Source organism: Argiope bruennichi, chromosome X2 (assembly GCF_947563725.1).
Source record: "Argiope bruennichi chromosome X2, qqArgBrue1.1, whole genome shotgun sequence".
Taxonomy (NCBI): domain Eukaryota; kingdom Metazoa; phylum Arthropoda; class Arachnida; order Araneae; family Araneidae; genus Argiope; species Argiope bruennichi.
The window spans coordinates 68,836,988-68,860,194 of record NC_079163.1 but is presented as its reverse complement, the minus strand read 5'-3'; the positions used below and the strand labels follow the sequence as shown (position 1 = coordinate 68,860,194).

Sequence of the window (23,207 nt, the reverse complement as noted above, 5' to 3'; positions counted from 1 at the left end):
TTTAAATGGTTTGGAAGCCTAACATGAAACGTACCCCCTCCCCCCCCCATTTCCTAAATTATCGAATAAATTTCAAATTTTTTGTAAAAAAAATACCCCACAAAGATGATGAGCGAAACATTTCACACTAAAAAATATAAATACATTAGAATGAAACTCTTAAGCTGATGGAAAATGAATCTCGGTGTCGAAAACCGCAAGGCAGTTACTCAAGGTAGAGCGTCGACAGATTTATTACTTCTGAGTGTAGGGGGTAACTGCCCCTCAGCTTCAAAGAATCCATGTCTTCCAGAGACATGCTGAGAAAGTCTGGATGTTAAAGGGAATGCCGCTTGAAAAGTGCATGGATGTTAAAGAGTTAAGGGTTCTTTTAATGTAGATAAGGATAAAAAAAAATCGGGATATAAACAGGGCATTGTGATTTCATGTTGAGCAAACTTCTTTTGGCACTTTCAAAAAAATACTGTTATATTCTGCTAAATATAAATTTGTACTATCAGTTTTAAAAAACATCCGAGGCATCTCTAATTGGTTGAATCTGCGAATGTTTAAGGAAAATGTCCCTTTGATTTATTCTGGTGTCCTATTTAATGTTCAAATTGCTTTGACACAAAGTTTAGTCAATTTTTAATTTCCCTGGTTTCACATAATACAACATTTGTAGAATCATAAGAATATAAAATAAATTATGAGTAAAAGTAGTTAAAAAAAAACGTTGTTAGTCCTAACTACTGGATATTTATTAAATTATTTATATTATTATTTGCCATTATAATTATGATTATTTAGAAGCAGTTAAATCAGTTAATATCTATCAAAGTTGCTTCAAGAACTTAAGAAGTAATTATCTGAATGTTCAGAGTGTGTTTTGAAACTAAACTTAAACTGAATTTTTGTCCCATATTATAATTACCCACAAAGTTCATTTTTATACAGGAATTTTCCGTATTCTCATTTAAACATTTGACAGTTATTTTTCTTTTATTTGACTGTGATTATCTGCTGAATTTATATATGCATATATTTGCATAATTTTTTAGATCTATTGAAACTAATCATGTTTTGTAAGTAAATTATTCATCCAATAAAAGTAATGTAAAATAATTATAAAAAAACATGAGAACTTATCTTTACGAATCCTTACAAAGAACTTATTTTTAACATTTTTAGAAGAATATAGAAAGTTCAGTTTTTCCCCATTTATCAATTTGATTTTAAAATAGTCAAGTTTGGGGTTTCCATAGTCTTCAATAATTTTAAGCATTGAATTACAGTATATTATTTAGAATACTCTTCGATGGATGCATACCCTCCAATATTTACAGAAATTCCGTAGTTATTACGTAAGTTGAGAGAAAACTTCAAAAAACGACGAAAAGACCTATTACCCGAATCGTCGATTACAGCGATGCGGATTATGAATGTATGTTTAATGTTTTTAGAGGTTGGGTGTGGGACGAATCCTGTTCTAGCATGAATACAAAAACTCTGGCGTCGCTCCTAATAATAAAAATGAATAAAGGAATTGGTTATAATGTTAAACTGACAAGTGAGGATTTAAAAGAAGCGAAATTTGCTAATCAAAGAATCAAAGTTGCGAATTTCTAATAAATAGAATAAATTTGTTTAATCAACTAAATCGTGTTGTGTGAGTATTTAAAGAAAATATTTCATTTATATGTTTAGTTAATAATAAATGTCTATTAAGTAATTTTGAATACTGTTTGAAAATAATTATTGCTACTTGTTTTAAAATTAAACTAAATATTTGTTTAAAATGAATTAACTTTAAAAAAATAAATTAAATTTCTTTAGAAATATCTATTTTTTAAGAATTTGTGGATACTATGTTATATGCAACATATCGGTAAGAAGGGCTAGCTGATGGCTGGGTAACCAAAGTTGGAGGAAATGTGGATAATTTAGAAGCTGGTAAATTATTTCTAGTTTTCCTTAGGCGAAAATATTTTAAAAGTTGGTTTTTTTTTTTTTTTTTTTTTTTTTTTTTATGTACTGCAAATTCTGTTGATTTTAGTCTTTGTGATTTGTACTAAATTTTTAGTGTTCTGGATTTTAAATGTTGGAATGTATCTGTATGTATTTTTTGGCAGAATGAATAACATTGTCAAGATACTTCTTAGAAAAGGAATAGTTGTTGACTTAGCAAGAATACCACATTATCTAGATCTGTCTAGTCCCCATATGGCTGCTACTGTAAATAGTGCTCTGAAACCTTTGGAAACACTCTCTCGAATTGTCAATATGCCATCTGGTCATATTACTAGTAAAGCAAAAGGAAAGAGTTCATCTGCAGCTATAGAAATTAGAGATGTAGTTCCAGAAGCAATGGAAGAAGATGCTAGTGCCAGATGTATGTCTAAATTACTATGCAATTCATTTTTTTAAAATTTATTGATTACTGGTATGTTATTTTTGGTTAGAGAGTTTGCAGCCATGATTTTCTAATTAAATTTTTACAATTATTAACCAAAAATTATAAGATGTTATAATTAAATATTTTTATAAAATTTTAACTATACCGTAAGAATTTACTAAATATGGCTGCAAATATTTATCATTAAATATTTTATTCGCCTAATTTTCTAGTTGAATACACTTCTGTAATCATTAAAGCATTTATAAATATCTAGGTTTAATATAAATTAGTTTCTAGCATGCTTGACTCTGCATTTTCCTGTTGAATCCAAGTGTATATGCTCTTTTTTCCCCCATCAAACGCCTAAAATTAAATTTAAATGTTTTTTAATTAAACTAAAATAATTCATCAGCTTTTCTCCATTAATATTTCTCTCGATTACTTATTGAATAAGATAGACTCGGCAGAGCATTGCTTAAAAACACGAGTATCTTTTTCAGCTCATTTTTTCTACTATCTAATCACGTATTTTTGTTACTTTTTCTCTATAACAATTTTTATGATAAATTTTAATCAACTTTCATGTATATAAGATTCCTAATATAAAGGTAATAAATGGAATGGAAAATTATATAAAAAAAAAGACTATTTTGAAGTCTAGGCTTCCTTTCTTATATAAAGCTTAATGCTCCACTATCAAATGCTTATTTTTTTCCTTTTGAATTCTTCTTAATTTTAAGTAATGGATATTCTTCTCTTACTGAAATAAACTAATGCTAAAACTTTCTTATGTAAAATACTGTTCAATATTATTTATTTGTAATCATCTTTCTATCTTTTGCAAATTTGGATTAATTCATAATAACGATTAATTTTTTCATTGATATTTTCTTGTGTGAACTAAAAGAAATAGCTGGTGCATGCAATGCTTTAATTGTACCTATATTGATTAGTGTGTAATTGAAGTATTTAAGTTTAAGATTTCTAAATTTTAAATTGAAACCATTTATTTTGCATAGCGGATGTGTCTCTACCATACCGTGGCACTGAATCTCAAGGTCAAGATATATCAGTAAGTCTTTATTTAAAACTATTATTTTCATTCCATTTCATAAAAGGTAAAGATAACTGCTTGCTTTATACCTTTGCATTCCTCCTAGTTAACCACATTTGATTGTTTATGGTGGGAGATAAATTCCAATGTGGCCAGCCGGCTGGGGAAACCAGCTGGCCATCAGAAAGGCGGGGAATTCCAGAAGGTCGGGAAAATGCAGGAAAAATTTATTGTAAAACTGGAAATTTTAATAGAGTATGATAATTCGCATGTATTTTTTCCTAAGTAGAATGGAATGGCCAGCTAAAGAAAATCAAAATTTTACTGATAGTCCGTTTTAGACTATGGAAGAGAAAGATTAACCACTATAACTAATTTATTGCGTATATGTATAAATATATAATATTTTTGCTGAAAGTTTTTTGTTTTTGTTTTTTCCCTGAACGACAAGTTATCGACATAATTAGCGAAAATGGTTGTGCGTATTGTGGGAAAAGGCAGCTTAATTAAAGCCCAGCTCCTGCTACTGTTATGATTTTAAACTTTAATGGGCTCTTTTATTTAAAAAGATATATATGGAGCTATTCCTCCCATTTTCTTCCATCGAACGTCAAATCGATCATACCATGTATTATGGATATTGAATTTTGGATATTCAAAACTGGTTTTAAAATATCGACCCATTATTATAATTCCAAAACATTTGACTTTAATGAAATATTTTACAATAATTATATTTTCCCTCTTCTCGGAGATCTTTTTGTTGAATTATGATGTATCGGACATTATGTCTATTATTTCTGTAAAATATTTTTTTTATGTTTAATTTTAAACATTATGAGCGCGGATTACTAATTTCTTCATATGAATGAATGCTATGGACGTCATGAAACGGGCGTTATCGCTAACATTTTCTTTCAACATTTTTTGTATTGAACCAGTAGCAAGTCGTATGTATAGTAGCCAGTCGTATATTTGTGAGTCAGCAGTTGAGTACAACTAAAGTGAGGAGATAGTGTAGAATTTCAGGCGTTTGGAGTGACCTTAGTGTATAGCTACGCAGATTCCCACCTCCTGCTGAGTTTTGTCTTCCCGCTTAGTGTGCTGTGATTTTTGTGTGCTACTGATTACTACTTGTGGGCTGCTGTGTATTGCCTGTGTACGTTTCGACCGTGTTTTGTCGAATGTGTCTTCATGTAAATAAACGCCGTTATTTGTTACTGAGGTCTGTTAACTGTGTCACCATACACCCACTACAGCGAAACGTTCGAGTTTTAGCGGAATAATTGTCCGTTACAATATATTCCACTCAAAATTTTAGAAATTTTAGTTGGCATTTTAAGAACTAAATAGTTCAGACTGTACTGTCCCCCACATGAAACGATCTACATTTTCCCAAAACCTTCAGGAAATATATATATATATAAGAAACCAAGACCCTGTAGATGTGAAACAGTAGTAGTACAGTTCCCTGTAGAACCACCCTGTAGATGTGAAACAGTCTTTATTTCTAAACTTTCCAACTGATCCCATATATTCCTGTTCAACTATATCGACAATTCTTCACTATAGCCTGTCTATCTTGGATAAAGAGTTAAACATTGTTAATCTTCTTGAAGTTAGGGAGATTCTACGTAAATAAACGTTTGTAAAATATTGAAAGTAAATCCATATAAAATGTTCTATTAGGTATAGAACTTTGTTTTCTCTGGTTTCTATTTTTTATTTATTTCCCTTCTCCTTCAAAATTGCAGTTTTATTCCAAAAGAGTGGTTACCTCTTCTTTTCTGTTTCAAAATTCTGCCCGTTGCTAGCAACTCTCCCCCTCCCCCCCATTTTCGGTAACTGTCTCGAAAAAAGGATGCGTCTTTTTAGGCGATCCATTTTTGGATTTCTTCTTTAGAGCGGAAATTCAGGCCATATGCTATCTAGCGAAACAAATGGTATTCAGAAGGAACAACGTCTGGAGAGTACGGAGGTGGGGTAAAATTTCCCATTTCATCATTTCCAAGTATATCTTGACCGGTCTTGAAACATGTGACCGATTATTGTCGTAATGGAAAATAATTGTGTCGTTTTTTCTGCAATTGCGGTCGATACCGACTGCCTGTTATTTCATTTGACTTGAACAACTTATATCACACGTGGCCGGTCCTACCAAATGCAGATTATAACTTGGCACGGTAGACGTTCGGTCTGAAGCGTTTGATCCCACTAACATGTTCTTTCACGAAGATCAGACTCGCCGAAGTACTTGAAAGGTTCGATGCGCCATAGCTGCAGTTTTCTACAAATTGAAGCAGAAAATAAAACTTCCTGCAAATGACGTGAATTTGGCTCGAAAACAGATCTTCGACCGAGAAGAAATTTGATACAAACACAAACTCACTAATGTGATGATAGTCTTAGTGCACTTAACGTTGACGGATGTCCAAGGTTAATGTGTGAAATTTTTTATCTGCCTTTCTCGACCAGCACTTACCTTTGCACCTGTCTATCGAAAAATGACGGGAGCTAAATCATACATTTGAATTAAAAAAAATGTGTTGGAGTTTGAGAAGTGTTATTATACCTTACCACAAGGTGTTTCTGAATTTTACCTGTTTTATAAAATACTGCCATTCAATGATAAGCAAGCTGCTTGGGGGTTTTGATCTATTTTCCGTGTTTTCGTTTTCTTTATTTTTGCAGTGGAATTTCGTTTTTATTTTTTCGGCATATTTATGCGAAATGGTTGCTCGTTGCCTTTATAAAATAAATTAAAATTCTTGATTCCCCTGAATTTTTTAATCCAGCTCGGTTACCAACTTTGTACCATAATAAATGAAATCTTTTAAAATAAATTCAAGAAGTCTCATATTAAGACACACGTGCTTATTAAAGGCATTCGTTCTATTCATGTTAATTGATTACAGTTATCTTTTAAAGCACTGATCGATTACTATTCATTTATGACAGAAGAATAAATGTTTTAATTTTTTAATGAAATATTTTATTTTGAATTATTATACGTCTTTCAAAATATTCAGATAGAAAATTTTTAATAACAATTTAATTTTATTAGAATATTGTTTTAAAACGCTTTTAGGCCTTCTGTCTTAAGACAAAATAAGTTTTTCCTCTTGGTTGGAGCTTGGCATGCTTCTGAGGAGATGATTATAGATTTTGGAAGCCAAATAAAAACCAACTTTGAGACAGGTTCTTCTACTTAAAGCGTGTTGTGGGGGAATTCTGTTGGAAGTTCAGTCTTTAATCTTTCTGCCCTCTAAATATAATATTTTTGAGTAGCCTTTCATTTTTCCCCAATCATGTATAAATTTTTTTAAAGTATGCGTTTATATTTGAAACTGATATGACATTATGTGTTTTTAATTTTTTTAATTTAAGATATTTGTTTATTAACTTTTTAATGTGAAGTAAACTTATTTCATTGGATATAGCAAAATGTTAAAGTGTATCTGGTTTTCTTATTTTTGTTAATAATCGTTGTTCAACTATTTTAGTTTATTTTAAAAAAATGAATTATATAAGATTATTTTTTTAAATTATGGAAAAGAAATAATTTGTTTATTTTTTAATCATTTAAATACTAAACCATGTTCTTTTAGAGGGTGGGCAGGAAATTCCGCGTGATCGGAAGTCTGAAAAATTAATTCTAAATCTGTTTTTGATCATTCATATCGGATTCAATAAATCGCTGTTTTCATAAGTCGAATGAAACATCGTTGACAACCATTGAAAATAGTCATTTACTATGAGTCAGGAAAGGAGGCTCATCGTATTTGCCGACGGGGCAAAAAAGGCTGCAGAAGGTTTATATTTAAATTTCCTAGGGCGTTTTTAGCAATGCATTATCGTGAGCGCCGTATTTGAAAAAGTTCCTTCAGTTCTGAAATACAGTTGCCATGTATCTAATTCTTGACGGATTCTGCTCAGTAGGGTAACGGAGCATAACGTAATTTTTTTATCAATGGGTAAGCCATTATCAAGGTAACCAGCAGACCGGGAATAGTCAGGGATTTCCGGGAAGGCGAGAAATGTCATTGAAAATCTGGGAAATTTATTATAAAACTGGAATTTTTTTTTATAAATTGGTAATTTTTATCGAATATAATTTGCTGGCATTTTTTCATGAGTAGAATGAAATATCGTTGGCAATTAATGTAAACAAACTTTTACTGATAGCCTAAAACAACATACTAAGAGAAAGATTAACTACCATACCTAATTTAATGCAATATGTATAAATATATAATTCTTCGGGGTTGCCATGCTACCTGGATAACTTGGAAAACCGGTAAAGCACAGGGTTTTTAAAATCGTCTAAAAAACAGGGAAAATGCATGGAAATTTGAAAAAACCTGGGAAAATAAGGGAATTCTTAGTTTCTTGGATATTTTTCCCCCATCTAAAAAATGCAGATCAACAAAGATTGCAGGAATGCATAATCATAACTTCCGCAAACGAAGTAATATTATTCACGGCTGTGTAAATTGGAAACTCACTATTTTTCTGTGTAGATCATTCCAGTTTCGATTTGCGATACAGTTGTTCTTTTACATGGGATTCCCGAATTGCAGCTAATGAGCATGCGCTAGACTTCTGTGACTGTGTGAAAGAATATAATACGTTTCGCTAGAGGGAATAACAGCGCAGTGGAGTTAAGTCTACCGTACTTGAGTTTATACTTGGTTTGTTATTTGTGAAACTGTCGAGTTATTCAAGGTAAATAAGATAATCTTTTTAAAGCAATGAACTGCTCAAAATCCATATTTAATACGAATTGGACGAATAAAAAAAAAATCAATCCTGATTGTGTTGAATGGGTTCGAGGTTACGCAAAATCCATTTATTTCGCATTGCTCGCTTTGTAAGAAGACAATAAATAATGACTGCTCATGCTAAAAGACGAAAAGACTGCGTGACGGTTTAAAAGAGTCATCATTGATGTTAGTATCTAAAGTATTAGTATTTAGTTCCGACGGCCCGTGCGAACCTTGAGTCCGGGGCATTTTACCGTCTTTCCTCTCGGTTCTGGTTTTCCTAGGTTCTTTGATGTCTGTTCATTTTACCGACAGTTTGCGAGAACCTCCTGATCGATGTCAACAGACGAGAGTGGTCCTGCAATGGGTCAGGTGGCAGATTTACGACCATATCCGTAAAGGAACAGGCTGTTGGAAAGGGCTGAAAAGGGATACAGGAAAAGATAACTCGTTAAATCCGAAAACGTCAAATTTAATGTCCGCAAATAAACCGATTTTGAACTTTTTAGTTCGAGAACAATCATTTAAAGCTGAATATTTATGGGTATTAAAACTTGTTGCGTCTTTTAATGCGTTCACTGATATATCTTAAATATTTTAATGTATGGTCACTGAAAGTGAAATAGCTTAAAATGTATGTTTGGCCATAGAAAAATGTCTTACTTGATTTGTTACTGATTAGTTACATGAAACTGGTGGCTACACATAGTCTCTCTCTCTCTCTCTCTCTCTCTCTATATATATATATATATATATATATATATATATATATATATATATATATAATGCAATCTTGCTTTGTAATGCTTTTTGTTAAGTAATAATTAAAATTATTTGTATCATGACAGTCAAATTGTTTCCTTGTTTTATTTCACCCGAGTCCAGAATTTTATGTGATTTGAAATTAAAGAGCATTGGAGGTAAATATCCACCCCTTCAATATATAAATTTTGTTTTGATAAATTCTAGATAATAAATAAAAATAAATTCTTTTCCTCTGTATGTAAATATAAAAACTCTACTAATAGGCTAGTATTTCGAATAATATTAAATTTTTGCTTCCTTTCTCTGCCTTTTTTTGAACTATTGGCCGGTTTGCTTTAATTTTTTGTTAATCTTGTTTTTGTTTTTTTCAGATTGATCCTACTCTTGAAGGTTTGATGAATGAAATTCTTGACCGTCATGATCGCCCATCAAGTTCTGAACAAGTCTCTCATGGTAATTTCTGCAACTTAGAATTTTTAATGTGTATGTCCATATAGTGGTAGGTTTGGGTATTTTGTTGTCCATAACTGTATTTCGAGAATTCTCGTTTAATAACTGATCAATAACCATCTAGTGCCACAATTTTAATTTAGTTGGTATCTTAGTGATTTAGTGTAATATTTATTTTATTAATTTTTTGAAAATATGTCTTTTAAGTTGAATGTTTTTGGAGAGGTAGGATAAATAGCTAATGTAAAAAAAGAAATTCTTAAGAAATTAACAATAGTTAATAATTAATTTGCATAAAATAAGATGTGTATCAAGAAATAAACTATGGACAAGCTTTATACTACTATTTTATGCAACCTGTCAAGTGGAGTACATCATAACTTATTAAAAACTTTATAAGCACATTGTAACCTTAATATTTTATATTTATTCAACAACTAGGCTATTATTTTTAATCAACCTGCCTACCGCATTCCAAGTGCATGATCGAAAACCTACCACTATGCAGGTATATGATATAATTTGATGTGCTGCTTAATTTTTTTACCAGTGTGGATGAAGATAAAATCTTCATTGGATAGGTGTTACAAAATATCAGAAGCTGTGTTTTGCCAGTATGTGATTCATATAGCATTTTATATAACTTATAATCATTCATGTTATTAATCTTGCATTGATTAGAATCCAAATGCAAATTTTGAAATGCTGTGAATTAGTCTATTTCTCATTTGTTTATGCATAAATTATTTGGCTCAATTTCTTGCTCATTTATTCATTAAAAGAAATAGGAAATATGTGATTTTTTTATCTAACAGTGTATTATTGAATACTTTTAAATAGTTAATTGTGCTTTTATCATTTGAATGTTAATGTGCTGAATATCTTATGCTCATTTATTCAGAAATGTCTTTGTGAAAATATGTTTCCTCCCTCAAATAGATACTGCTACAAGTGGACAAGATGTGAATGTTGCTGTTGAGATGGATTCTAATACTCCAATTCAAACTCGTCACTCTGCTACCTTTGAAGATCACTCTCAAGGTTTGAATGTTAGATATTCTGTTTTAAATGCTTTTGATGTAGTTTTGTACTTATATTTTATAGCAGTTTCTTGTTGTATTTTGCTTGAATGCATTTGCATAGAAATATTTTATCCCTAATTAAGGGAATAGACATGCTTATGTAGAATATCACACTACATTCAAAAATTGCAGTGATTGCAATTTAAAAAAAATGCAATCGCTAAATTTTGGACTAATTCATTATGAAAATACATTGTATCCTCGATATTTTCTTACTGCTGTATAAAATATAGTGGCTTTATTTAAATAAATTTCGTTATCAAACGGTAAGAGCTATAGTATTAGTACCAATTAGGTAAGAAGCACTTTGCTTGAGCCCTCATATATTTCTTTTGGAAGACCTGTTTTTGTACTCTTAACAAGTGCATTGTCTTCTAATAGAATTTTTTGTCACTTCATGTTTGTGAATAATGGAGTCAAGGCAACGAAGATGAATCTGGTTATTAGAAAATGTGTAACTAATCTGACAAATCAATCATCTCTAAAAGCGACAAATCATGTTTATTTTTGTGGAGAATGCATGATAGGGTGGAACGAAACGGTCTTAATTTTTTTTTTTTCAATTTTTGTAAAATATTTTCAATAATTACTATGGATGTAATATGAGAGAACACTTTATTTGCGATTATTTACATAGAAAGTTTCGAAAGCATATTTACATCGAGAAAACGAAATATGAATGAATTACAATTGGAGTTGAGTTGAGTTGCAACTGGTATGAAGCTTACAATTTTAGTTTGGTAATAGTGGGGAAAGTTGCCTTTTAGGTTCATAAAGAATAATTGAAAATTTGGTTGCAATGTTGCAACATCTTGAGGTGCCACAAAGAGCTTGAAATTTGAAAAAAAAACAAAAAACTAACAAATTTTAAAATTGGCCTTAAGTTTAATTTTTAGATTTCAGTTTGGTAATAGAGAGGAGATAGTGCCTTTTAGGTTCAGATTTTTTTTAATTTGGTTGCAATAGTATAACATTTTAAGGTGCTGCAAAAAACTTAAATTTGTAAAAAATTGAAAAATTATGAACTTAGATAAAAAGAATTTTATAAATTTTTCGTGGATATGATGTTACAAAAGATGGTTTTAAATGCACATATAAGTACTACAACTAGAAAAATTCTTAAATAAAAAATATAATTATAAAAAAAATATATTTAATGTTACATTTTGTTTCTTACTTTTGTATCCTTAATGATTAAAAATGCTACAGTTCAAAATCTGAATTTTACGTTCATCACTTAGCATGGATAAAAGGGTATTTTTTGGAGCAGCGAAGTACCCATTTCTTTGAATAATCATATAATCAGGTCTATAACGTTCTTGAGATCGTCAGGAAGGTAGCGTGAATATGAGATATGATTAAACAGATGTTTGGAACCATACGTACATGATGGTTTTAATTTAATATTAAACCACACAGGCACATACACTTTCACAATATACTCAGCCAGGATCTTAAGATTTTCAGTTGCTACATACAATCGAAGCAAGTGATTGGCTAATGTCAGCCACCTGGAGTGAGCAAGTTTTCCAGAGTTTCTTAAAGATAAATCTAGTGAGAAATTTTCACTTGATACAACGATACATATATCCAATAAATATTTTTGATCTGTATTTAAATCATTTTTGCCTTCCTGAAGAGGAAAATTATTTTCAATTGGCAAGAAGGTAACCACAGGAAGACTAGCACAGCTGCTGACCTATTTCGCCTTTAAACTCTTTGGGTTTTTTCGTTTTACCATCTAAATGACAAAAAAGATGTCGCAATGGTAGCTCATTACAATGGAACAAACAGATTAACCATTGTAAAGGTCTTCCTATTTCCTTATCCATCAAAAAAATCACACCATTATTATACCCAGTGTTTACAATGATTCCATCGCACCCAACAGTAAAAAAAGTCAAAAGTTATTTGTTGTGTCCTCTATCTTTAAGAAATTCCCTTGAACTCTCTGCTATGTCTTTTCCGGTGCCAGATTTAGGTGTTACATAGCCTAAAAACTTTGAGTTTGGTTCCTCTATTAGTGAAACGTGCACTTCTGAAGTAACTTTTTTATACAACTTATTACCTCTCGTTTCTTGAACAATTGTTATCTGCAGCAGCTCTATCTGATATTCCGATAGGTCAGCAATGGAAGCTACAGATGGCAATTTAATACGCATTTGAGTGCTTTTTTGTTCGTTCAGTTTCGAAGGTTCTGGTAGTTTTATCTCTTCTTGTCTATTTGATGGTCTGTCTCTTTTTCTGTGTGATCTCTTAAAGAACACTGTTGTTCTGACACACTAGTATTTTTTGCCCGTTCTTGATTAAACTTAACTATTCTCTGTAGTTGTTTACTTTTTCTTCTTTCTCTCTTCCGCAATGGCGCTTCATCAATATTACCTATAACCATTTTCCTTTTAGAGCGTTGATCGTTTAGAAACTCTTTTTCCATAACTGGTACTTTGTTTTTTTTTTATGCAAGTGCAAGTATTACAATTTACACATTTACAGGCAGCATTATCAAATAAACATTTAGCTTCTTCCCTGAATTTTCTGAGATTGGAATCAAACTTATTTGAATCTTTTCTGCTTTTAGACTTTAATAAATTCCTGTATTTAGCATGATAAGCTTTTATCATTTGTAAAATTCTTTTGCTAGAAATAACGGGACCTTGATCATATTTGTTCTTTTTTGTGACCTTAAGTGTCACATATTTCACTTAGAGCAGGATTCTTCTCTGAAGCAATTTTGAAGTTATGTCTAATATAACAATAGCACTTCATAACATATTCGTAAGTAGGCAGTGCATCTTCATGCAAATCACTAAATTTCCCCAAAATAGGGTATTCTGACATTTGTCTTGTTTTCACTAACTTAGCCCTTTTTATTAACTAGAAGGCACACAAGCTTATAAATTCACAAATCAGTTACGTTAATCATTACACAATAGATGGGCAGAGACTCAAACTCAACTGAACTCGGCACCAGCTCTGATCTCATCATCAAACGCAGACATAACTCCGCCTCCCCTCAATAACATCTACTTTAGCGATGACTCAGCTTCATGGATGCCATACCAATGCAAGAGTAAAATTGTTTTTATTTTTCTATTCATATCATAACGCCTATTTAAAGCTTTTTATTTGCTAATCGAAGCTTGCAAAAAGTGTGTTTTTATGTAAATTTAACGTCCTTGTGGCACCACAAGATGTACTCTAATATTTTTTTTATAATTTTTATTTATCTTATATACCAGAAGACATCTTTTCCAGGCTATTACAAATTAAAAATCAAAAGTTGATTATTTCGTAAAGAACTTTAAAATGTAACAAAAATTTCAATTTTATGAAGCTTTAACGCTCTTGCGGCACCTCAAGACGTACTCTAATATTGCTCATATTTATAATTTATCTACACCAAAAGGCAACTTTTCCGTGCTATTCCAAATTAAAAATTAAAAGTTCGTTTTTTCGTTCCACCCTAATGCACAATTCTTCATTATAATTTTGAGGTTTGCATTTGTATAACACATCTTGTCTGCTGTGAGGAATGAACAAGAACTAACTGTATGGAGATTATTATGAAATAATGCTTATTATTATTATACCTTTGCATCCTTTTTATTGCAATTCTAAGCACATTTTGAATTTATCTAGTAACATTAACTATTTTATGTATATAGAAGATCAGCAAGAGAGCAGCGATTCTGAAAGTAATTCCGAATCTGGTCATAGTCATAGTGAAGATGATGCTGAACGTGATGAACGAGCGGATGATCCTGAAGATGATGATGATGACGATGATGATGTATGTGTTTTTACTTAACGAAATTTTAGTATTACACATATATTAGATTTGTATGTTCATTCTTTGCTACAACTGTTCCTTTCTAGGATGTTTAGAGTCCTATAAAAGTATAGAGATTGTAATTTGCAGCACTGGCTAGTAACGAATTTTATATTGCATATTATATTAAATTGATTATTTCCTATACTTTCATTATGACAGTGTAAGAGTAATTGAACTGATTTGCATTTCAAGCTTTTTCTATCCATTTACTTTCTTCTTAATGTTGCACAGTTTTACAGTCTTAATTTAGTTTAGTTTTCCATCTTTTTGTATGAGAGCGTGTTTTCTTCAATATCATAATTTAATTTTATTGAATTTGCAGAGGCTGTTTTTGAATTCAAGAAGAAAGTGTGATTTATTTTAATGCAGCATTTTAAACTTTAAAGCTTTATAATTTTTTACAAGGCTTTTGCCCTATCCCAATTGGAATTGTATTCTCTGGCCTTGTTTTTTTTTTTTTTTTTAATCGTGTTTCATCTTTTAAAATTTCGATTACTAGATTTGCAATATGAGGCATTCTTATTTTCTCTTGGAGCATCTTACTTGGTTAAAAATTTTGATGATTACTAATTGTATTATTGTGTAACAACATATTGTCTTTGGTGGTTTATCATTAATTGATTTTTTATTGTTAGAATGTATTCTCAAAGCCTCTATTTTTTAACCCTCATTTCATAATTTTTTACAGTCATCTCGTTTTGATGTTGGAGATGATTATCCTGGCTTGGATTTCTTCCGGGTTGAAGATCGTGATGACAGTTTATTTTTTCAATTAGAAGAAGTTTTCCCAGCATCCAGTAAGAATATATCTGTTCATTTGTTACGTTTTTTTTTTTTTTTTTTTCCCTTCCCTTCTGCACATAGAACATGCTGAATTCTCATTCAAAATGTATATAAAGATTTAACTACATATATTTAACAAATAGACAGCCAATTTTTACATTGTTTATAATTTGTATTTACATTGTCAAAACTTTCAAATCTATTTTTGAAGAAATCATATCTTAAATATTTATAATTAAGGATTTTACTTATTTAGAATTATTGAAGAAATTCAGTGCTTGTGAGGTAGAATAGTTTTCTACTTTCCTTAAAATGAAGCTTTAATTTATCAATAAAACTGAGACGTTTACACATTTATTTAGGAAAGGAAACAGATGATAAAGATTCCATTAATTTCTATAAGGAAATTCACATACAATTTCACTGATAAGTATAATTTGAAATGAATGGTTTATGAAATGCAAATTTTGATTTGTTCAAAGAGAGGAAGAGAAAGTGGTTAATCAAAACTATCTTTTGAGCCTTTTTAAACGAGTCGTATTTTAAATTGATAAACTTATGAGGATATAAATGTTAAATAATTATAGAAAGTTCTAAAATGTTTCTAAAAAAATTAAAATTCAAACAATTTTTTTTGTCCTATTCTCACTTTAAAATGTAGCATTCTTGTATCATCCATGATAGTACCTAGGATTTTTCTTTGTAAAAATAAGTAAATTTTAATTAATTTTTTATGAACTGTTTAATAGCTATTGTAAATTCTTATTTAGCTTGATTTTTTTCTAATATATTAAAGGTGGTTCTTCCGTAATTTTTGGTGGGACAGATGCTGTGCGCACTTTTCAGATACCTGTTGTGACTGATGATTCAAACAATGGAAATGAGACTCCTGGTGAGTTTTAAGTATTTGAATCATTAGAAATTTGCTAGATATATAAATTCAAAATGTTGTTTAAAATATGATATATATTTATCCAGTCTTTAATTCCCAACCAGATCTTTGTCTTTGGTGAAATTTCAATTAAAATATTAATTTATGTTCCAATTTTTAATCCTCTAAGGGTTCCACACGTATTTCGACGTAACCTCCGGCCTTCTTCAAGATCGTTGTGCACGCATTTCCACGTGTGGTCGGTAACGACTCAAGCTGGATTTGCAAGGATACGTAGGACGTAAACTGCTTGAAAAAGGTTTCGGGCGTATTTCAACGTGTTACTTTTTCCCTACGGGTTTGACATTTTGATAGATTGAAGGGTAGTCAATGCAATGAATTTCGACAAGACGGCTGGCTGGTTGGCTTTACAGTCATTTATAGATGTAATAGAATCGGGCGAACCGCGGATTCCTTTTGGCGTGGGACTCGCGTTGAGATGTCATTCTTTAGAAAGGGGATTTTCTTACCCATGTAGGGCATAATGGCTTAATGTTGATTTAGAATGATATTGTATTTTGCTCCAAATAGTATTTCTTTCAAATAGCTGGTTTAATCGAAATGTGGTTAAATTCCATCGAGTTAAAACTCAAAGTGAACTTTTAAGCTCACTTGCGATTAAACCTCGCATCGAAGCTCTAGAAACTAGGAAGAGTGAGAAACTGCTATTCATATGTAGTTAAATATGTTTCTTTAATTGACCTTTTCTTTTCTTGGTTCCAACTATTATGATACAAAACCATACTTTTTATTTTTATCTCTACCAACAATTTTTTTTACAAATTGAGCTGATGCAATTAAAAAACCCCTAGAAAGTCTAAATTTCAAGTAAGATATAAAAATATATTGTTATTTTGCTTCTGTCCTTGGATTTAGATTCATTCTTTCAGTTTATAGTATTTATTTCGTTTAATATTGCTTTGATAAAAAGAATTTTTCTGATTTTTGAACATACATGCAAATATATGGATGCTTGTGCTCATTCTTTAAATGTGAGGATTTTTTAAACTGCCTGAATGAACTGTAGAAAATAATAACTTAATAATAAGGTCATAAAAATACAAATTAGAAAATTTATTTTTGAAACTATTTTTATTTAGAAAGTTATATTTATTTCGCACATTAATGTACCTCAATTAGATGAAAACAACAAGTAAAATAGACTAAATTAAATGTTTGAGTAAATTTATTATGAATATAAAGAGCCTGGTAACATCTATAACTTAACTAGCTTAAGATATTTATTCAATAATTGACAAAAAATAGTAATATATTTCTTGGATAAAAATATAGAGCTTAAAAACATTTCTAAAAATTTAAATTGGAACGTCAAAAGTTATATATTTATTCCATATTTATCTTTAGCAATATAAATTTTATTGGCATGCTGTTGTACATTCTTATATAAATGATCACATCTGAATGGATAAATTACATAGTTTTTTTTATGAATTTTGTATGAAGTAGAGTCAAATTCAAATTAAGTGTTTTTTATGGAAATCTAGGACAAAATAATCTAGATAATTGCTTAAATGGTGTATGAGCAACAAATTATTTTTAAATTTTCAGCTATTCCAGGAAATCACAAGATTTTATTATTCTGATTGGTACTTCCATATTAAGAGAAAACTGCATTAAGAAGTTTACATATATCTTGCAACAAAACATGTATAATAATCGTTAATTAACATATATAAGAATGAGATACAGTCATGTTAGCATGTTGTGTGTTGCTTTAAGAACAAATCGAGAAATATAAAGACAGGTACAATTAATAAACTGCAATTACTGTTTTATTTTGTATTATGATTTTTTTGTGATAATTAGTTAATGTGAATTGTTATGATTTTTACATATTATAATTTTTTTATATTATACTAGCCGCCTTTGGCGACCAGCCAGTTCGCCAATTTTAATAATTAAATATTTTATAGAACTCCCATTTTAATTGCTTCTTCATTAAAATATTTTAAAACTTCAAATTTTAATAGTCATATAGTTCACTCATAATATTATAAAGGCCTTCAGCCATAACATAATACGCATCTCTCTAATTTTCTATTAGCTCCCGTAGAATTTATGCTTTAAATTAAAGTGGAAATGATTAAACTGCAATAAATATAATATTTTTTTATTATTTTTTTTTTTTACTGAAACGAAGCATTTTTTAAAAATATGAGTACTGAAAACAGAGTTGCTGAATATTTAAACCTTATGCGCACTAAAGAATATTTTTCTTAATTTCTATAATATCTCGAGAAGTTTTCAACAAAATGTTCTCAGATTCATCATGAACAGATCGATTAATTAACAATGTTTAATTTTAAATGTATCAAACACTAAAAAAATAAACAGAATCGTTTGAAATAATCTGTCGAAAACATATTATGCCTTCAAAACCAAGTCCGTATCCGTTGTCAACAATCAGAACACAATGCGTGTGCGTGAATTTTCTACGCCAGTTGGGGTAACGCTAGGCACATTAGAAATTTTTAATTTCCTTTATTCTGTTTTATTTTAATACAAAAGTACTTCGGAATGAATCTGAAAGATCGATTAATTAACAATGTTTAACTTTAAATGCATCAAACCTTAAGAAAATAAAGAGAATCCTTTGAAATAATCTGCCGAAAATTTCTTAAGCCTAACCTCTTTAGCGTAGGGGGAAAAAAAAAAACTGAAGCTTTACTCATTTGGTGGTGGGGGAATAAAAAGATTTTTTTGGCGGAAAAGTTAGTTTTTAATTAAAAATTCAAAAAAATGTACCCCAGGTGCACATCCCCGACCTCCAAGGTATGTATGTGCCAAATTTGGCAGCTGTAGGTCGAACGGTCTAGCCTGTAGAGCGCCAACGCACACACATTGAGCTTTATAAAAGTATAGATGTTGTGAATGTAAGCGTTTTTTTTCTTTTTTCCCCTCCCTCAAAAATTTGTACTAAATATTGTGAATTATTGTGCTACACCGGTTCATGATTAATATTTCAAATTGTTATATTTATAAATAATGGGAAGGGTATTCACTTCTTCAGTGAGCATAAAATAAATTTCAAATTCATTTTAGAATATATTTAAGTACTATTTTGCTTACTAACTTATTTATGCACTATTTTCCCGATATCATGCAAAATAGGATTGTGTGAATTTATATGTATACAAAATATGTATTAGATATTTATTTAAAAAAGAAAAAAAAAAAAAAAAGGAAGTCAATTTATGCGAAACTTCTGTCGTATGCAAATTTATAATTTTGTAAATGTAGATTTTTTTTTTGTTGGAATCAAATAAGAAATAAGATTATTAAATCTCTACCCTATATTTAACAAAATTCTGTATAACTAAAACAACAACAAATATCTAAAGCAACAACAAAACGTGTAAATTTCAAATAAAATGTATTTAATTTCAATTATTTTTTATGATAACATAAGATCTAAGCAAGATGAAATGTCATGGAATGAAATATTCATTTATAAATGATCATTGTAATTTCCTAAGAGAATAATTTGCTTTGGCTGCTATTGGAGGTTCTTGAGGATAATAATTTCGATGTATGTTTCAGTTCGATATTTTCAATGTGGTTTCGAAATTGTGAAAACAAAACGGGAGAAAAAAATTGAGGGGGGGGAGCGAAATAGTCAGATCTAACTTAAAATCATCATAAATCAATGGATCAGCCTACAAGTTAGAAACTAATTGTAAAATAAGGACATTTTTTTATTTGATCAGTATTTAATTTGATAAATTTGTGAAATTAAGTCAGTAACTGAAATCGTTTAAACGCGATCATTATTTTAGATAAAAGGGTTATATATAACTGAACTGAATTTTTGTTAAAACCACAATGAGAAATTCTTGGCTCTAGTATATAAGTATCATTTAATTTAATGAACCCGTAAATTATCTGTCTGACAAACTATTTATTTAATTATAATCGAAGTTAATTTCGTCCTTTGCTGAACCAGGATGGATGAATAAGCTACTTTTTATAATAATGAGTATACTTGTTTGCTAAATGTATGCTTTAGAATTATTTAATAAAGTATCAAAATATGTATAAAAAAACTATTTCTAATCTTTCTAGTATGTTAATTACTGGCTATTTTAGAATACATTATATGATGGCTGTATCAATAGAAAAGTGCTTATGTCCTACACGAAGCATTAGTAAAATAGATATAAAGTAGTGTTAATTAATATAGTATTATTAATTTAGTTAATAGTAATATTTGTATTGTTAGATATAAATTAGTAATATAGTATCAGCAAAGTCCTTTCTAAAACTACATACTTTCTCACTGTCTCCTTTTCATGTTTTCTGTTTCCTACTTGATTCTTTGTGTTGTGCTCATCATGGTTTTTAAAGAAAAATATTGATAATAAAAATCTAATAATAATTGGACTATTTCGTTAAATCATGAAAAATGAAAATTGTTACTTCACACTTGTTTCCTTATAGAATAATGTACATATTTAAATTTTTTTAACTTTACACTTAACTTTAACTTTAAAATTTAAAATTATACAAAAATTATTGTTATGAAACAGTCTGAGCTTTTCATGATTTATTTTTTTCATTTTCATTTTGTTTTATTTCATCTTGTGTATTCATGTTTACACATTACATGTTAGTATATAAACATTATAATGTTAAAATAAATCGTCTGCCCTTTTAAGACATGACAAATTTCATCAGATTTCAGTGTTTTCAAAATCAAATTTTATCATTCTTCAGGTAAATTTACTTTTTTTGTAATGATTTTATAATATTTTTATTTTCTCAAGTACTATTCTATAAATATATTTAATTATCCAATTAATTATTTTGCTTGATGTTTGGCATGATTAATTTTTTTATGAAGTTCAGTTTTTTTGGGAGGGAGGGTCTCTCTTCCAAGCCTTCCACTGCCCTTTAAAAATCCATGAGTTTCTTGTATTTTATTTTACTGAACTGGGGTTCCTAGAAAAGTATTATTATCCTTAAAAAATAGGCGATGTGTACATCCATTAATTTTGCTTTAGAGAAAATGGGAAAGCGATTTGTGCCCTGGTTTCACCTTGCGAATGTCGCCAATAGAAATAGGTTTGGTATATAAATACTGTCTATCACAATCTTTTATTTCTGTCTAGTTTTAGCAGAGGGGGGGGGGAGTGGAAACAGAGTTACCACAATAACTGCCAAAGTACCTTCAGAAGTCTCGGTAGCTATAGATAAAAGTGTTATGCCTTTCGGTGTGTCTTTATTTGCTTACATAAAGAATTGAAACGGTTTTTGAAGTAGATAGAGCAATTATTCATGTAGCTCTACTCTGCAGAAGTATGCAAACAACTAAGCTGATAAGGCATAGAAAAGTAGAGATTTTCAGTGCATAGAAAAGTAGAGATTTTCAGTGCATAGAAAAGTAGAGATTTTCAGTGCATAGAAAAGTAGAGATTTTCAGTGCTTAGCAGAATCCAATAATTTCAGGAATTAAGGCATTCTTGGGGCTATTTAAAATATTATAATGGGTCTTTGTTTTTAGTTTGTTTCTGTCTCTTTTGTTTACCCTTTATTCTGCCAAGCATTGGTTTAAAATAAGGTTAAAGATTCTTTTACGGTAAGCGTTTCATAATGAATTTTGCTTTGTATGTTGTCCTATAGTAGTTTGTATGACATTTAGCTTCTTGTGCTGGTCTTTTGTTCAATAATGGTAAAATGGCTTGCAGTTTGATCTGAAAATCTACTTTGAACTGTAAGTTTTAGTTTATGAATTGAAAGGTGAATGTAACAGGTATCCTTAGTGCTTCACTTAAATATGGATCTAGAAGAAGTATAGAAGAAATTGACATTCGATTGTTAATGTTGGAAATATTTTATTTAAATTTATAATTTAATATTTATTTTTAAAAGAAATGATTTTATTACCTTTTAAATTTTTCTAAAAAGGTTTTTGGATCCACCCCCCTCCCCTTCAATAGGAGAGGAGATACTGAACACCATTTCTATTTTCCTCAAACTATCCCTAGAAAACTACACCAATAAATTTCATTTTCCTGTTATACCTGCTCTATTCCAAGTTTCTTCTATTGCGTCAAGACGCTCAGTGTGTGATGTATAATTCAGTTCGCATCTTATAAATTAAAAAAAAAAAATCAGGGTATAAGAAGATTATAACATAATTTTTTCTCTTGAAAGCTCCTACAGTACCTCCTGCACCAAGATCTGTGACTACTATTCATCCTTTATTGGTGAGGCATGAAGATTCGCAGTGTTCCTTACAGCCTAGAGTTCATAGAAGACAAAGAGGCTATCGGACAAACATTGGTGGCCATACTTGGCACATGTATGCTACTCCCAATGGTAATAACAGCAGCGGAAGGCAGACTAATCCACCTGTGATACTGCAGAGGTAGCATTTTATATTTTTTGTTCTTAAGTGCTTTCAAAAACTACTACAGTTAGATCGCTTTTTTTCTTCGTAGAATGAATATTTGATATAAAGTGACTTGCCTTGATTTAAAACAATTAAGATTCTGTGAATAAAAACTAAATGTTGTAAAGTTTCATCTGTACAATTGCATCCACATAAAATAATATTTGAAATTATTTCTGGCATTTGTTTGTAACTCATCAACAGGTCTCTCATTCATCAAATATATAGAATTTTTAATACTTAATGTAACAACTAATTAAAAGGATGAAAAGTGCAGTATGTATTCGAGTGTTTCCATTCTGATATGGTTTTAAATAGTAATAGAGAGTCATCAAATTAGAAAGTTAAATAAATATATAGTTCAAGGGATTAACAGAAGCATTTAATGTATCTTAAATGTCATCAGATCGTAGGGAAATTTGTTTGTATATACAGTACACTCCCGAGTATCCGGTTCGCGACTATCCGGCTTTCGCACTATACTAACTAGTTTTCTTTTTATCGGAATTAAGTGATGAAGGCAAGGCGTTTATTAAGCCATCTATTAAATACTTTTTCAAAACCTAGAAACTGTAAGGTTTGACTTTTATCTTAGGGTTACCTGTACATGTCTGTGTAATCATTTATCAGTGAAAAATAAAATCAGACTGAGCCAATTTTCTTAAGATTTAGGCATACGGTTTCTGTTAATGTTTTCTGCATTTAAGGTGGGCATTACAGAATTTATGTTAAAATGTGAACAGTTTATAGCCTTTAAC

General features: G+C 30.1%; 1 protein-coding gene across 5 annotated transcripts in view; it reads left to right on the top strand.

The window, feature by feature from the left end:
* The window catches only part of LOC129961102 (E3 ubiquitin-protein ligase HUWE1-like), a 254,804-nt gene that overhangs the window by 147,744 nt on the left and 83,853 nt on the right, over positions 1-23,207 (top strand). For all 5 annotated transcript variants that reach the window (XM_056074928.1, XM_056074930.1, XM_056074931.1 and 2 more), the window contains 8 exons: positions 2,112-2,371; positions 3,397-3,449; positions 9,331-9,412; positions 10,349-10,450; positions 14,157-14,281; positions 15,012-15,120; positions 15,903-15,998; positions 22,212-22,425. In XM_056074928.1, coding sequence (XP_055930903.1) covers positions 2,112-2,371; positions 3,397-3,449; positions 9,331-9,412; positions 10,349-10,450; positions 14,157-14,281; positions 15,012-15,120; positions 15,903-15,998; positions 22,212-22,425 — 1,041 coding nt within the window. The remainder of the gene's footprint in view (positions 1-2,111; positions 2,372-3,396; positions 3,450-9,330; positions 9,413-10,348; positions 10,451-14,156; positions 14,282-15,011; positions 15,121-15,902; positions 15,999-22,211; positions 22,426-23,207) is intronic.